The sequence below is a fragment of the Drosophila obscura genome, unplaced genomic scaffold (genome assembly GCF_018151105.1).
Source record: "Drosophila obscura isolate BZ-5 IFL unplaced genomic scaffold, ASM1815110v1 contig_1, whole genome shotgun sequence".
Classification (NCBI taxonomy): Eukaryota; Metazoa; Arthropoda; class Insecta; order Diptera; family Drosophilidae; genus Drosophila; species Drosophila obscura.
In genome coordinates, this window is record NW_024542679.1 from 10,188,236 (window position 1) to 10,205,379 (window position 17,144).

The following is a 17,144-nucleotide window of genomic DNA, read 5'->3' on the forward strand; positions in this document are numbered from 1 at the left end:
TTTAATGGGTATTCATCTTAAAACAAACAAAATTCAAGTTCTAGTTTATTTATTTATGGTGTGAGTATATCAATGAGCTAAGCTCAAGGTAAAGTATTGCTCATTTAGCTATGATTCATCAAATGATATCCAGAATCCATGGTATATCTCTCTTAAATTATGATCAGGGCTCGAATCGAACCAGTTCCCACGCAACAGAAAACAGAAAGATCGAAAGCTGATCCACACACAAAAAAGGGGGAGAAACCAAAGTTTGGGTCTAATCCGTTAGCCGTGTGGTTCCACACACACACACACACACACACCCAACAGAACTCTTCCACCATTCCAAATACATTCACTCGCCCGCTCGACACGCACTCAAATTATTCAATAGTTTAATTGAAAGTGCAAAATGCATTGAAAGCTATTCGCACACTACGTAACTGGCGGTGGGGAGGGGCTCACCGACATTCATATACGCTTTCAAAGGCAAAAGTCGCTTATCGTCGCTGCTCTGGAGTCTTGCAATTCTGTGCGCTGCTTCGGTCCGTTTGGGGCTTCCCATTTGGCGACACAGAATTCGGTTATTTAAAATTTTTAATATTTTCAGAGCTCCTTTAGCCTTTATATGATTGAATTTTCTCTGAGAAGACTCTAAGAAAACGTTTTTCGAAACGTCGGAATTAACTGATCATTTTTATGAATTTTCTACGCTTATGAAGTTGTGATTTCTTCTAAAAGAATAATAGATAGCTTGCCGGAGAGTCTAACACTAAATTTGTGTTAGATTTTGTAATGAAAATATGTCCCGAATTAAATAATAATTATTTTTCCCATTCTAAACATTCATTTTGCAGAATTCTTATTTCTGTTGCAGCATAAAAGCTGAAAGGAGATTGGTTAAATACGAAGAACTTCTAAGCTCTCTAAATAATAATAATAAACACACTGTGAGGTAATTATCTATGGAAGATGTGTAATGGATCCACGTCACATTCCTTAGTGTAAAGTCGAGCATCAGAAATATTTATTTGATCCTCTTGAAGGGTATACAAATCGGCACGAGATGCAATTTTGGATTACGCAAACCCGACCATGTCCATAGCGATGTTGCAGCCAGCGTTGACTGTGGCAGCGACTGTGACTGCGACTGCGACGCCTAACAAGCTTCGCGTTGAACGCGTTGAAAATTAGTGATAATGGGCAAAATTGTCCCAATGGCAAAAGAGAAAAACATGGAGAAGTACGAGTACGCCCGAAAACAGAACACAAATAAAACTGTTGCATTGTTGCTGTTGTTGTGGAGTCTGGGGCAGTCTGGCTGGCTGGCTGGGCTGGCTGGCGGTGGGATTTTGGTGGGCGCGGCGCAGCAGCGGCTGTGCCAGTTTCGAAGGCTGCGGGCGCTGCCGTAAGTGCAACACACCTTTCAACAATCGACTGCTGGCTGGGCTGGGCTGGGTGCGTGTGTCGCTCTGCTGCTGCGTTGCCCCAATCTTATGGCCAGCCACGCCACGCCACACACACACCACACACCTGATGTCGTCCGGCCACCCGGTTGCCGGGCCAAACGGCCGCCGCCCCGAAAAAACGATTGCTTTCGAATTGAACTTTTTTGTCACGACGCAGAGCAGCAGCACCACCAGGAGGCACCATCAGAGCCAGTTTTGGGCGCTGTCCAGCACCGTTTCCCCCGCCGCAGACATGCGTGAACGCTGTTGACCGACCGACCACCTTCTCCTGCTGCTGCTGCTGCTGCTGCTGCTGCTGCTCCTCCTCCTCCTCCTCCATCCCAGCAGCAAGGGGCAGCGAAAAATGAATTATATTATATTTGTCGCCGTGTTGTTGGGCTTTACGACTATGATCCAACGATCGATCCAACTATGTCTCGCAGACAGAGAGGCATGGGGCTGCAGGCCGGAGGCTGGAGGCTGGAGGCACGCATGCGCCGTGCGCACTTTTTAGTTGTCGCGGCTGTTGGTTGTTTTGTGCGCTTTTTGCATAAATATTTGTTGCAGGCGGCGACCGCTGCTGTTGCCCCTGCTGCCCCTGCTGCGTTTTGTGGCAGATTTGCTTGTGGATATTTTGGGCTTGGGTCTGGGTCCGGGTCTCAATCTGAGACTGAGTCTCTCGTGTCTCTGGTAGGCCTATAAAAAGCAATTGTCGAGCGGCTACAGAACCACAGAGTGAATTCATTTGTCAGCCAAGCAGCAGCACTCCAGCATCCAGCATCCAGCATACAGCACTCCAGCATCCAGCTTTCAGCTTTCAGCAGTTCTACAAAACCCCAAACAGAATGGCACAAAAGGTGATCCTTGTATTGAGCGCCCTGCTGGCCGCTGCCATGGCCGTTGTGGTGCCGGGTCCTGGCCTCGGCTACCCATCGTACCCAGCGTATCCTTCGCTGGGCGGACCGGCACTGCTGCCCAAGCTGGCGGCACCAGTGTACCCCACCCTGGCCAAGGTGGGCATTGCCAAAGTGGCTGCCCCGGAGCCATACGATCCCAATCCCCAGTACAGCTTCAGCTACGATGTTCATGTGAGTTCAATCCTCCTGAGGGCGATCCCTTTGTGGTCCTAATCCGCGCTGATCTCTCTCCTTTCCAGGATCAATCTACTGGGGATGTGAAGAGCCAGCAGGAGTCACGCAGCGGCGATGTGGTCCAGGGCGCCTACTCGCTCATCGAGGCCGACGGCACCCGTCGCATTGTGGAGTACACCGCTGATCCCGTTCACGGATTCAATGCCGTTGTCCGTCGCGAGGGCGCCGTGGTGAAGGCTGTGGCTCCCGTGGCCAAGATCCTGGCACCGGCACCGCTCCTGCATGCCGCTCCCCTGGTGGCCAAGTTGCCCGCCTACGGTCCAGCTCTGGCCCCCGCTTACGGTCATGCTCTGGCTCCCGCCTACGGACATGCATTGGCTCCCGCTCATGGCTTGGGTCTGGGTCCTCTGGGTCCTTTGGGTCCTGCCTATGGCCCAGCACTGCCTGGTCTGTCGCCCCTGGGCTATCACTAAGTCATCGACCCCCTTGCCGACCCCCAGCCGAACCACCAAAACGGACACATCGCGACAAACTTCTCCTCCACGTGGCCCCCCTGGGGTCACGGCCCGATCGTAGTCGATAGTTGTAGTATTAGTTGAAATGAAAGCGATTTATCGGAATATGTACATACGAATTCACCGTCGCACGGATCAGGATTCCGGACTCCAGATTCCAGATACCAGATACCAGATTCCGGTTTCGGATCCGGCGTCCCCTCATCTACACTCACACATTCTCGAGACCTTTCATTTATGTTTCTTGTCTTCTTAATCTTAAGGCTGTTTGACCGCGATAAAAACACTCTATAAACCCCCAAAACATTCAATCAATATTCTTATAGAACTTTCCGAACGAGAATCGAGATCAGATTGCAATAAATCGAACCGAAACTATGCAAATGGAAAGCCAAAAAGGAGTTCGATCACTTCTGTGGGAGTTCTAATTTAAATCGAAGAAAGAGTTTTAACTGTCGATAAAGACTCAAACATAGGTGCAGAGGCAACAGACTTCAACAGAACTTCTCCTTCAGAGTATTCACAAAGAAAATCTTCTAAAGAATACCAAAGATTATGGCAAAAACAATTTACATATCGTGTGCATGACGCGGCACATTGATGCGCGACTCGAGTTTCGCTGATAAGAATTATTCACTGCAGCTGTTGTTGGTCTGCTCCCAAACTCCAAAACCCTGCCCACCGCTGTTCCAAGCTGCTAGCAACGTAATTGATTTCTGCTTAACTTTAAGTACTCTAATCTAAAAGATTCCTTGAAGCTAAACCGCTTGTTAGTTGGGATCAGAAATGGTTAAGTACTTTCATCAAAAGTAGATCCCCTCTACTGAAATGAGAGCTTTGGTAATTGCATCAATAAACGTTACACTGATCCGTGTAATCAGAGTAAAGACAGTGGCCATACGACTGGACTGGGCTGGAGTCCAAGCTGATTTGGAACGATTTAATGCAGCGACTGCAGCTGGTTTTTGCATTTGCCCGTGAGCGTGCTGCGACCTTAGAGCAGGTCTCTGCTGCGGCTGCTGCTGCTGCTGCTCAATGCAGCGTAAGTGAATCGCTCAAGGTCCAAGCCACGCACTCAGAAAGAACACAACCCCCGACCGACCGAGCGACCGACCGACCGATCGACCGACTGCGTAATTCATTCGTCAATGCAAAGTGGTCTAAAGTGAGATTTATGGGCTCAGAGAACTCTGCGATTGGCAATCGATCCGATCGAGTAATTGGCAGCCGGCCACAATGGACAAACTTGAATTTTGATTGCATTGCCATTTGCCTCGCCTTGCATTTGCGTTCTCTAATTGAATGGAGGGGATAAGCCCAATCTCGGATCTATGGTAGAACTGACCTCCAATCAGTGGATATATGGAATATCGGATCTCGGATCTCATCTGCATGGTGCATGGGGGTTTGGGTGCATGGGGGTTTGGGTGCCGCACCCAATCAGACACCGATGTGCATATTTGTTTTGGTTAAAAATTTATGGATCGCATAATGAATTTTCGTTATATTTGCAGTTGCATAATGGGACGGGACGGGACGGGCCGTTGTTGCATTCGACATTAAAAACCGTTGATGATTTAATAAAATTAAATTAAAATGTTAATCGCAGCACGACATGCGCTGGGCGCTGGAGGCAGAGGCAATGCCAGAGCCAGAGCCAGCGCTGGAGGCGGAGGCATGGGCGAAAGTGTAAGACAATAGGCAGACGCGAGGTGCAGCGGTAAAAAGAAGACGCCTACAATGGGCATAAAACGATGTAAAAGTGAGCAAAACATTTAAGAGGAAAGAGTGTGAATTTCAATGAAGAGAGAGAGAGAGAGAGTTGGGGATTATAGTTCTCAATACTCTATACTCAATACTCTTCTCTTCTCTCCTACTCAATAGCCCACTTGCTGAACGCATTATCTTTAACCTCAAGCACTTTATTTAATTTTTAATTTATGATTTTCAGCTCAAGTCTCCCATATAACAGGGCATCGCATTAGCGTGGATTTGTGTCATTGTTTTGATGGGTTTCACCCATTGTTCCGGCAACCAGCAACCTACTAAACGTATTACGGGCTACCACCAACCGAGAGCTTTGATGATGATTTGTGAACTGGGTGGGGGACTCGGCACTCTGCGCTGTCTCTGTTTCTGCCGCTGATGATTGAGACGGATTTGTTTGCATTTCAAAGTGAAATTAACACAAACCACGAATGTGTTAGAGTAGATACAACACACATACACATACATACATATATAATCGTATATAATGGCACTTATATGTAACCAAAGATATGTTGGCACGCTCGATTACAATTGTCGCGAGGCGAGCAATTAAAATGCTGGATTTCGCGTCATTTCATAATGATGGCATTAAAATGGATTACGAGTATATAGGGAGTGCGGGTACAGATAGATAAATGGATAGATTTGTTTTTTGTTTTTGCTTGAAGACTCACCCGGTATTCCAGGGGCCTCGTGGGCCATACAAGAAACGCTTCGCCCTCTTCCAACGCTTCCGTATGTGGCTGTCGAGCGTCTTGTGGTGTAGTGCCGCCGCCTGTAGGCGCTGCATCTCCTCCACCTGCCGCACCTTCCACGGCATGTAGATCTTCTGCTGGAAGAGCCGTCGATTGTCCGTCTGGTAGGTGGCCCGCTGCTTGGATGCCGCCTTGCAGGCCTCGTAGCACTCCGCCCAGAAGCGATTGATGGGCTCCCACAGATGCAGCTCGATGTCGCGCTGGTAGCGGTCGTAAAGCGGTTTTACCTGAAAGTGTCAGAAATGAATGAATCCACCATGAATGGACATTGCTGGAGATTGACGGCTACGATCGGTTCGGATTTGTTTTCGCTTTCATTCGATTCGAAGCGATTCGAAGCGATCTTCGTGCGTGTTCCAGACCAGTCCGTATCCGAATCCGAATCTGCACCAGCAACTGCATCCAAGCCAAGTCCAACGTCAAAGTCAAAGTCACGTCCGTTCAGGTTCAAGTTCAATCTGCATGGCGCACGGAGCATGGAGCATGGAGCATGGCGCATGGAGTGGCCACAGGAAGAGCTCGATTTCGGTTTGGGGAAACAAGTTTAACACGATCTTCGATCTCTCAACACACACAGACAATAAATTGGGGGATTTATCTGTGGGGGGCATCTGCGGGCATCCGCATTCGTGTGGAGAAGGGAGAGCCATTGGGGGTGATTCTTTTGCATAATCTTCGCCCAAACCCCTGCCAGCGATCGTTCCAGGGCGCTGGGCAGCAACAGCCGAAACATCAAATATTTCTGGTAAAATCTCTGCCCCAGGTGGGTGCATCGTAGTCGTAGTCGCAGTCGGTAGTCGGTAGTCGGTAGTCTCTGCCGCTTTGTCATTCGACTGGTTCCAGCTGCGCCTCTTCGAGCCACAAAACCAGACCACTTTCTTGGCTCTCAGCTCAGTTGCCGAAAGAAAGTCCAACAAGTCGTGCGGCAGTCGCGAGGAAAAGCTCCAATCCAATACAATCCGAGACTCATAGCTCCAACTACCAACTCCAAACTAAAACTCCGATTCACAGCCCAATGAAAGTTTTGTTGATGTTCGCGTCGATTTTGAAATTTGTTTTTATTTAATTTTTGATGCGTCCAAAGTTTAGTTGTCGCTTTGTCTACCGCTCAAAATGTGCAATTTGTTGTGGCTTACTGCCTGTTTTGTAAGCGATTAAATAAGAAGTGTATAAATGTACATCATGTTGTATGTTGTGGAGGGAGACACAGAGACCGCAGAGACCTCAGAGACATTTCAAGAGTTTAAACCTTACAGTGAAATAACATTGAGAGGAATAAGTGGAAATGTCCTAGAATTATGCCTATTTCTGGCATCCTTCACAAAAATTCATTTTATTTGATTTCTAGTGGAGACTTTCGAACAGCGAAAAATAAACCACACAGAATTAAATTATTAGGAATGATTTCTTAAGAAGTTAAACTAGAGCCTGTGGGATTTCCTAGAATCCAACACATCTGCTGGTGCCCTCGTGGTAGAGCTAATCCTGAGCACAGTTCCTAAGCCGGAGCCTGTAAGCCTTCAACTTTCACGTAAAGAATCCTTAGCAAAAGTGCAACAAAAGGAAACTTTTTAAACATACTTTCACAAGAAATGCAACCACATTAAAACTATTAAAGTTTCAAGTAGGAGGGAGCTCTTCTGCTCTCAATGCTGGTCCCCTAAAATATTTAAAAAGTTGTATTCAAATTCCGCACACATACTCCAAGGTGCATTGAGCCTTTGTCAAGCCACGGCCACAGACATGTCCCGCAGGTTTCCTAGACTCCAGTTGCGGGCACTCCACACTTCACAGTCCACAGTCTAAAAGCAAAAGCAAAACAAACAGCAGCCAAGTGGATTCCCGCACACCTGAAACTGAACCTGGGCCAACGTGCAGGTTCAATGCTTCACTGCTTAGAGCTCCTTCCAGCTCCCAGTCCCAGCTGCCGGCTGCCTGCTGCCTAAACCACCCCCCTCTTTCTCTTGGCACGGCTCCTCCTGGTTGGATTGCGTGAGATCATCAATGCATGCCAGCAGCAGGCAGGCATGCAGCCAGCCGGCAACAGCGACATCGATCGATGCAAACAATTACGAGGAGCCTGCCTGGGCAGCAAGACTCGTGACTCGATTGCCACTGCAACTGCAACTGCAACGCGCGAAGGTGCAGCTTATGGCAATGGCTATATTACGTAGGAAGGCAGGCAAAGGCAGGCGACCAGTGAGGCGGAAGCCACAGCCATCACATATAAAGTGGAGTGCCGAAAGAAGAGGGTGCAGGGCAGCGGGTCTGGGATGGTGGAAAGTCAAAGGTGGCCCACATTCAGCAGAGAGATGACAACATTTAAGGGGGAGAAAGTTTGATGTTCATTCGACTGATGACATTTTTGCGGAAGATTAACCATTTCCCCTTTGCCCTCTGCCCTTTCATTTCAGCTGGCTCTGTGCCTGCCCTGCGCCCTCAGCGAATCCAATGCCACACATGTGAGCAACCACCAGACGGAAACGGAGACGGAGACAAAGCCAGAGTCAGCGCCAGTGCCAGTGCCTACGGCAGAGAAACTGATCCGATATAGGCGCCAGCCGCCGTACGCCGTGATCAAGGGACCGGGCAAACGCTCCAAGCAGCGACGACGCAACAAGGGCCCCCCACCATCGAAGCTGAAGTACGGGCCACCGGCAGCACCGACCTTCGGGCATGGACACCGACATGGATACCGGCACAAGCCATCGTTCCCATCGTTCCCATCGTCGCACGTCGAGGAGCCGAGCTTCTCCATCGATGATTTCCAGCACCTGAAGTTCGAGGGCGGCGACTTCAAGCTACCCACCTCCAGCTACGAGGCCCAGTCCATGGATCTCGACTTTTACAGCCACCATCCCGAGCCGGAGCCCGTGCCGGATGTGTATGGGGCCCACAAGTTCCCCAGCCTCGACTTCAGTCTGGATTCGCCGCATATCTCCTCTGACTCTGCCTACGATCACGTGCCCCACCAGAAGTACGGGGTTCCGCCACTGCAGCAGAGCTACCAGCCAGCCGATCACTCCTTCGTTTCCCACTACGAGCCACCACCTCCCGCGCCGCCCTCCACCCGCTATGGCGTACCCACAGCTCCTGCTCCGGTGCCCAGCTTCACGCATCCGAAACATCCGCCCGCTCCCGTTCCGGCTCACGATTCCTATTCCATCTACGACCAGAAGATACCCAACGTTGGCTACCACCAGCACTTTGCCGAGCCACCGAAGCAGAAGCAGAAACAGAAACAGAAGCCACAGTCACAGCATCCGCCTGTCCACAGTTCCAACTTTGAGATTGCCTACTCTCCGCCGGCCTTTGAGATCAGCACCTCCTACCAGTCCAACCACCACGAGAGCTACATTCCGCCCCACCAATCGCACGAGGGCAGCTTTGCCGAGCCTCCTGTGCAGCAGCATCCTTCCAACAATTACGCTCAGCCCCCAGAGCATCCTTCCTCCAGCTATGTCGAACCTGCCGAGCATCCCTCCTCCAGCTACGTACAGCTTCCCGATCATCCCTCCTCCGGCTACGTAGAGCCTCCCTCCTCCAGCTACGTAGAGCCTTCGCAGCATCCTTCCCCCAACTATGCGCAACATCCTTCCAATAGCTACAGCCAGCCAGACCAGCATCCTCCCTCCTCCGGCTATGACCAGCCGCCACAGCATCCTCCCTCCTCCGCTTATGACCATCCGCCACAGCATCCTCCCTCCTCCGGCTATGACCAGCCGCCACAGCATCCTCCCTCCTCCGCTTATGACCATCCGCCACAGCATCCTCCCTCCTCCGCTTATGACCATCCGCCACAGCATCCTCCCTCCTCCGCTTATGACCATCCGCCACAGCATCCTCCCTCCTCCGGGTATGACCAGCCGCCACAGCATCCTCCCTCCTTTGATTACCCTTCGCATAACTACGCCCAGCCTGAACCACAGCCCGACCATCCCAGCCAGAGCTATCCGCAGGAGGACTATTCGCCGCCCTCGGAGGAGCTGCCACTGAATCCGCACCACAAGTTTCCCAGCTTTGATTTCCCCAAGTCCAGCTACGAGGTGCCCATCTACGATCCCATACCCTTCGAGGCGTCCACCAAGGAGGAGCAGCAAGAGGCCTATCCACCCATACTCTCGGACAATTCGCCCGTCCCTGTGCCCAATGACATTGCCGAGGACGATGCCTATGCGGCCAGGCAGCTCGAAGAGCACGACCAAGCGCCGGAAGCGCAAGCGAGTGCCCAACAAGCACACCCTGGATGTGCCGGAACTGCAGCAGGCCTACGATTCGGACCGCCATTTGAGGGAAGACCAAGCGGATGCCGATGCCGCTGCCCATGGATCCCACTATGTGGAGCGGAAGCAGACGTTTGGAAACTTTGTGACGCCCACAACGTCCACGACGACAACGCCGTCCCCGTGGAGTCCGATGCTGCGACAGCGGACCACTTCCAGCACGGCCTTCATACCCACAATAGTGACCAGCACGCCAGCCACGCGCACCACCACGCACACACGGGGCAGGAATCGCGGCTCCTCACGCTATCGCTCCACGCAAAGTCCGGAGCCCATCTCCACCAGCGTCACCATTGAGAAGTCGCATTCGAAGAGCTACTACGATGGCACCATTGCGCCGCCCATCCCACAGCAGGTCTCCACTTATGGCGGCCGTGGCACACGACCCACCAGACCCGCCTCCTATGCGGCTTTACAGCCGGCGGCAGCCAACCAGCGGACCACCAAAGGCGTCTTCGATACGACGCTCTTCAAGAGCCCGCACAGCGACCGGGAGATGGAGAGGAACCGGAACATCCATGTGCTCCGCCAGAACTTGCCAAAAAACCACAAACTATATTAAGTGCTAAGAGGAACGGAATCTACGGGACCCGTAGGAGGCAAGGGCCTGAAGACTTGCTTAACTTAAGACTTTGATGCTAGACTTAAAGATTAAATTAAGGATAACAAATGAATAAAATATCAACTAGGAATATCAACTTTGAAGCATGCTTTGATGGAGTGGCGGGGGCATAGAGATCTTTCTCATTCTTTTTCTTTCACTCACCATTCGCTCAATGAAGTTCCGCCACTTTTTGCTGGTGCTGTACATTTGAAAGTCATTGAAGAAGACGGGTCCCGACGACGTCGAGGGCAGATCGGGCAGCGTGGAATCCAAATTGAAGGCCATGCGACACTTCTCCAGCAAGGCCTTCATCACAGGCATTAGGAATGAATACTCCTCGGGATTTCCAACTAAAAGAAAGGTTTATATATCACAGATTAATCTGTATAATCACGAGACTAATCACAGAACTAAACCCACCTTCAATGGCATTATCCAGGGCCCTATTGATGCTGTAGAGGAGATACGACAGCTCGGCGGGATCCTCTGTGGAACGACTTTGGAGTATTGCATGCAGTTTGGCAGTGGCCATGGCCACAATACCCGGATTCGGATGATGCGAGCATTTCAGCAGTAGGCCCAGACATAGTCGAATCATGTCGGACCAATCGTCAGAGGATCCCTGCTGGAAGATCATCAGGGCGTCCAGTAAGGCCAGCACGCCGTCCAGCAGCTTGGTGGAGCACTTCTTGGACTCATCCTCGTTGGAGCCGAGCACAACCAGCTCGTAGACCATGCGCAGGATATGCGAGGCGTTCTCCTGATTAATCAGCGTCTGGCTGCCGTGCTCCGAGAGGTCAAAGAGCGAGGCCTGCACCGCCATCTCGAGGATGCGCAGGCGCAACGAAAGATGCGAGGTAATCAGCTCATTGTTCAGGGCCAACAGATTGATGCAGCCGAGGACCTGGCCGCGCTCCTGCCAGCACTGCGGATGATCGTTGGCTATGCCACGCCAGAAGATGTTGAAGAGCGTATTGGAGACGAGATAAACCAGCTGATCCTCCGTGTCCACATCCCCATCGGCCACAAAGTCAAAGGCCGAAGTGCTCTGCGGAAGTTAAATCTTCGTTGTTAGAGATGGATTTTGTGTGTAGAAGCTGGGCAAACCTACCTCCAGAGAGTCACTCTTCTTGGGCGGACCATGCGGCGAGGGCGTGGAGCTGTCGGAGCTCAGAGACTCTTCACGCTGAATGGATGGGGAGGGGGTCTGCGAGCCATCTGTGGCGTCCAGGGTGTTGCCTAGAGTCAGCGACTCGAAGGTGTCCTGCAGGTCATGGGTGGTCTGTCGTATGACGGAGAAAACGCTATTGACATTCTCCACCACAGCACCAGACACGGACTCCGCAAGCTCTGAAAAGACAGGGGAATCATTTAAGTAACGATCCAGATGAAGTCGTTAAGGATTCACTTCACACACCCTTGATTTCACTCTCGATGACGGTGGCCGCCTCGGAGACGCTGGCCTGGATCTCGTTCAGGATCAAGCCGCTGTCGCTCTGCTCCTCCTGCTGCTGGCTCTGCAGCTGTGCCAGTCCGATCTCCTGCTCGGAGAACGTAATGAGATCGGCCTGGGCCAGAAAGCTCGAGTTGTCTTCGAGCAGCACGTCCATGTTGATGCCAAAGCTGCGACGTTTCTCCTCATCAGGGGCCGAGCTAGTGAGGGGCTTGCGGATGAGCAGGCGGGCAATCGACTCCTGCCAGCCCGTCTGCCTAGCCATGGCCGCCGTAGCGTTCGGCTTGACGAAGGTGGTCTGCAGCAGGCGCTTGGCTATCTCCAGCTTCACGGGCAGCTCGCAGCTGCTCACGTGATACACGAGGAAGATGAGGCCGGCATAGTCCGGCTGCAGGCCCAGCATTTCGTCTGCCAGATGGAAGAGTATTGTGGAGCTCAGCGACATGGGCGTAATGAAGGAGAAGAAGCCGGGGAACATGCTCTGCTCGCTGCTTTGATCGTACAAACGTAGCACCTGCTTGTACTTCTGATGCACCCGGGATGTACCCAAGAGACCGCTGATAAACTGCAGTAAGGAAAGAGAATTAAAAGTGGATTCATTCAAGGAGAGATCAGAGATTGCCTACCCGAATGGCCGCCTCCTGGATCTCATTCGTGTAGCTCTTGTCCACGAAAAAGTTGTAGATGAGATTGGCCGACTGGGGCTCGTGCAGGAGGAGCACCATCTGATCGCGACAGTTCTTGCCGCGCACGTACACGGTGATCATCTCGAGAAACTCGACCAGCACCACATCCTGCCGCACCGAGGCCAGGAACGTGACCATGGCATTCACCTCCTTGATGTTCACCTCCTTCTGCAGATAGAAGCGCACAATCCCGAAGAGCGTGGCGCGTATGGTCTTTGCATCGTCGTTGCTGATGTTGTCCGGCGTCGAGTAGTACTGCCGCACCACATCCAGCACGAACTGGACGCCATAGTGCCGGCGATAGAACTTGCGATCGTTCTTGATCATGGCACTGAGGTACTGGGCATGGCCGAGCGTAATCTGGAACTGCAAACGCGACCAGATGCCAAAATCGAAGACAATGTGAGCGTAGAGGGTGTCCAGCAAGTGGCCACCGGCATCGGTGCCCGATTTGTGGCCCTGCAGCGACTCCATGAGCAGGTGGGTGGCCATCAGGGCGTTCACATCGAACAGTGCGGGCGGACACCGCTGCAGCATGGTGCCAATGATGGCCAGGCACTCGCTGGCCAGCAGCTGCTCCTGGTTCGTCTCGTGCTCGTGCGTGAGGTAGCGCAGCAGGCAGAGGAAGCTCGCCAACGGATGCTGGATCATCTTCCACTCCGTGTAGGAGTTCGACGAGAGCATCTCCCAGTCCGTTCCCAGCTCCTCGGCTGTGGGAGTGGGCGATGACAGCGACTCCTCCTCACTGGTGGCTATCGAGATGTCCGCTGCCTGATCCGTGCTCACCAGCCGATGCAGAATGGGCAGTATGGCACTGATCCCGCCGATGCTGTTGATCGTCTCCTGGATCTTCACGATCTTGCAGTGCTGGGCGCTAATCCTGCCCGGATACTTGCCACCCGGAATCAGATCCTGGCAGCTGCCATGCCACACGGCAGCGGGGGCATAGCAGAACACAAAGCGCGAATTCAACTCCAGCAGATCGTTGTCCTGCGAGAAAATCGAGCTAAAGTTCATGCCCGCATCGAAGATTGTCCTCAGACTGGTGGTCGGATCGGCCAGCAGCACTCCGCCCAGTTGCCCCTGCAGGCAGGTTGGCACCCCGAACACCGTGTCCTGCATTCCGATGGGAAAGTTCTTCACATTCGGATCGAAGGACGTTTGGGTGCGCATCGTGGGCAGCGTAAAGTAGTTGGAAACCTGCAGCAAAAAACAATCAGAGATTGGACATTGATGGCAACAGCGCTCACAGCTCCGAATCGCTTACGTTCGCCGAGAGTGTGCGCTCGAGCAGACTGGGCAGCATGCTCTTGTATCCGCTGGAACCGCTCTCCTGCGAGGAAGACCTGGCCATGATCCCTGCTTTGGCCACATCCCCAGGCTGAGGCGGCGCCACCACGGCACCAATGGCGCAGACAGTGAAGGGCTCGTTCACGGCCTGCACCTTGAGCGTGGCACTCAGCTTCTGGACAAAGTCCACATAGATGTTTATCTGGCTGTAGGAGAAGGGTCGCTTGGGCGGCGTTATGGCCACGGTTAGATAATGCCACTGTCCATCCATCAGCGTCTTGGTGGCCGTCGACGAGGTGAGGTACTCCCGCCTGGTCAAAGCAGCCACCACAACATTCCCATTGGGCTGGACAAACACCTCAAAGCCACTGCCGCTGCCCGTCTGCAGGGTGAGAAGCATTCGACGATAGCTCCCTCCCGCCGGCTGTTCTTTGGTTGGACTGAAGCGCACCAGAATGTGAAAGATGAAGCCATAGGCCCCAGAGAGGGTCCAGTTCCTAATGTCCGGCACCACAATCCCATCCGACGGCTGCTCAATGGCAAAGTACTGGGCGCAGGAATTGCTGTTCCGCAGACTCTGCAGCGCAATCACAACGAGTGTCTGCCACAAAGGGAAGGTACATTCAGATGGGTGTAGATAGACGTTCGTCCGGGTTCCCACTTACCTGCTGCAGCTGTCTGCTTTGTGGGAACTTTGTCCCCTCACGCAGCAGTGTAAAGATGCACTTTAGCTCCCCGGGCACAATGCTGATCTTGCTCAGCTCCTCAATCAGCTTGATTAGATTTTGAACGCAGTTCTCGGCCAGGGATTCCGCTTGCAGCAGACAGCCACACACAGCCTTGATGACGTGACTGTCACAGGCCACAGATTTGCTGCCAAGACATAGGTAGAATTATAGAATGTTGCATCTGCCATTGATCCTTAGATCCACTCACGTTCCGTAGTTATCGGTGCAGCCTTTGAGCACCAAATTGGTGACATGCAACTGCTCTCGCTCCTGGAGCATGGGCAGCCAGTGGAGCAGCTGCAGCATCACTTCGGGCAGCAACAGCAGCTGCTCGCTCTCGTTGTAGCCCAGCATGAAGCAGGTCTCCAGCAGGGCCACAGAGGGGCCTGAACCGAACTCCCGCAAGCTGCCAAAGAGCTTCGCGATTCGCTCGCCCTGACGCAGCTGGTTGGCGGATGGCAGGGAGTGGCGTGTCAGTGTGGCCAGAGCCTCCATGGTGCTGCACAACGAAATCGAGTGGGAGATATTCCAGGGCTAAAATAAAAGACTGCCAATATAATGGATGGAGAAAGAGAAGTGCAATGATTCCCCCACCATAATTTTCTTGGGCAGACTGCTGAGCAGTTCCAGTAGATTTGTCTCGCCAATCGCCTCACTGATGTCCTCACCGCCGTTCAGAAAGAGTTTTACGGCTGCCACTGTGTCGGAGAGGGCGGCCATATCGATGGCCACATCCTGATCGGCATCGCTGGCTATATCAAAGTTAATATCGCCGCTGTCAAAGTGCTTGGTGGCCAGCAGCTCTTGCAGAGCATCACAATAGAGTTGAACTAACGTAACTAGATCTATTTGGCGCTGGAAAATGTATGAAAGATTAGCTGTGCAGGAGTATAGATACCCGCAAATATACTCACTTCTTCCGGACTAGATTTTTGCAAAACAATTACCATCAAAGCATAGCAATTGAGGGCCACACGACGCAGACTGTTGCCGCTCTCCCACTGCCGCAGTATGCCCATGGTGATGGAGACTGTGGCCGGACAAATGGCTTTCATGCCATTCCGCTAGCAAACCAATGCAACATTAGGGATTTATTAATCCAACAGTACAGGACAGGGAGCACAGTACAGTGAACATGCACACATGACTACATGACATGACAGGACATGGCAAGAGGACACAAGAGATGGTTGAACAACCCACTCACCAGGTTATCACAGTTTACAAGCAGCCCATCACCCGAGCAGGGGGCAAGTGAGGAAGGTGTTGTTAGAGCGTTAGTATTTCTATTTGTCAGGGTCGAGGTTGAAGTCGAGTTCAAGTTCAAGTTTAGAGATTTCTGTAAATTTGTTTTAAACGCTTACAATTTTGGATTGCTGCTGCTGTCGGACGGGCCAACAGCAACAGCAATGCACGAGTACACAAAAAGAATGAAGAAAAACATGAAAACGAAATGATAAAACTCTAAGGAACGAAATGATATTAGGAAAAGTGAAAGAAATTTTTGTGCGCAAAGAAATAGGGAAGGAGAGAAGCATAGAAGCTTTCTATGTCTAAGGAGTAAGGAGACGTTAATCATTGAACACGGAAACCCCTGGGGCGATACCTGTGAGCCGCATATCACAGCGCCCAATATGTTTAGCAGGCTCTCGCCTATGTCGGGGTGTCGGACCAGCGCCTCTTCCAGGAAACAGTCTGCAAAACACACGACAATAAAGATATAAATAATGATTTCGATAGCACTCACCATAGATAAAGGGCACAATTTCTACATGCACCGAATGGGGTTTGTAGGATAGGCGTGTGTAGTCGGCCGCCTGGCCACGCACAAAGCTTCGCCACGTCAGATAAGGATCGTACATGACCTCCAGAAAGGCCGAGAAGCTGCGGAACAGATGACTTATGGCTGGCACCGCATGCGGCTGTTCCATTTGCTGGAATCGATAGACAAACGCTTAGAGATTGATTGGGTATGATGATTGGCGCAGCTTGTTACCTGCTTGAACACTTTGGAGAGTATTGCGATGATGTTCGGCTTGTACTCGTACGTGATAATGGCCAGAATGTTGTCAAAGTGCCGGCACACAATCACCAGGCAGTCAATGAGTGTGGCAACCTGTTCAATGGACTCCTCCTCCAGCCGCTCGCTCGTGTCGCTGTCATCCCGGGCCACAATAATGAACTTGCCAATAGCCGGCAGCAGCTCGTCTGGCAATCGACCCAAATGCGGTCCACTATCCGGCAGAACCTCATGCCAAAACGGACAATTCTCGGCCTGAAAGTCCAGTTGCAGTTGGCTGCGCCAAATGGCCACAAAGCGGGCCACAAATTCCCGGAAGTATCTCTCATCGTTCTTATAGAGAGAGAGAGAGAACAAGATAGCGAGTGAGAGAGAGAGAGAGAGAGAAGGATGTCTTGTAATGTGACATGAGCCTGAGCCTGCCTTGGATTATATAATCTCGCTGCAGGGGCTTACCCTGCCCATTCATTACATTCATTGGATATAGTCTCTGCTGATGATAAGCAAGTGTAGCGGTGA

At 51.9% G+C, this 17,144-nt stretch overlaps 3 protein-coding genes across 4 annotated transcripts in view; 2 read left to right on the forward strand and 1 right to left on the reverse strand.

The window, feature by feature from the left end:
• The window catches only part of LOC111072670 (neurobeachin-like protein 1), a 32,108-nt gene that overhangs the window by 14,478 nt on the left and 486 nt on the right, over positions 1–17,144 (reverse strand). The window contains exons 2-16 of one of the 2 annotated variants that reach the window (XM_022364674.2): positions 16,602–16,958; positions 16,353–16,539; positions 16,212–16,300; positions 15,813–15,944; positions 15,520–15,669; positions 15,200–15,460; positions 14,814–15,139; positions 14,543–14,750; positions 13,855–14,478; positions 12,528–13,787; positions 11,866–12,466; positions 11,560–11,798; positions 10,869–11,496; positions 10,611–10,798; positions 5,481–5,788 (exon numbers count right to left, since the gene is read on the reverse strand). In XM_022364674.2, the coding sequence (XP_022220366.2) occupies positions 5,481–5,788; positions 10,611–10,798; positions 10,869–11,496; positions 11,560–11,798; positions 11,866–12,466; positions 12,528–13,787; positions 13,855–14,478; positions 14,543–14,750; positions 14,814–15,139; positions 15,200–15,460; positions 15,520–15,669; positions 15,813–15,944; positions 16,212–16,300; positions 16,353–16,539; positions 16,602–16,958 (5,558 nt within the window). The remainder of the gene's footprint in view (positions 1–5,480; positions 5,789–10,610; positions 10,799–10,868; positions 11,497–11,559; positions 11,799–11,865; positions 12,467–12,527; positions 13,788–13,854; positions 14,479–14,542; positions 14,751–14,813; positions 15,140–15,199; positions 15,461–15,519; positions 15,670–15,812; positions 15,945–16,211; positions 16,301–16,352; positions 16,540–16,601; positions 16,959–17,144) is intronic. The other variant, XM_022364675.2, reaches the window with a different exon arrangement.
• On the forward strand, positions 2,226–3,437 carry LOC111072678 (cuticle protein 7). Its single transcript, XM_022364687.2, has 2 exons — positions 2,226–2,518; positions 2,587–3,437. Exons 1-2 carry the CDS (start codon positions 2,276–2,278, stop codon positions 2,992–2,994), a joined length of 651 nt encoding a protein of 216 aa, XP_022220379.1. The 5' UTR covers positions 2,226–2,275; the 3' UTR covers positions 2,995–3,437.
• Positions 6,471–10,529, forward strand: LOC111072671 (extensin). Its single transcript, XM_022364676.2, is given in 3 exon segments — positions 6,471–6,707; positions 7,976–9,742; positions 9,744–10,529. Coding segments are annotated over 3 exon segments (2,463 nt in total). The 5' UTR covers positions 6,471–6,674; the 3' UTR covers positions 10,407–10,529.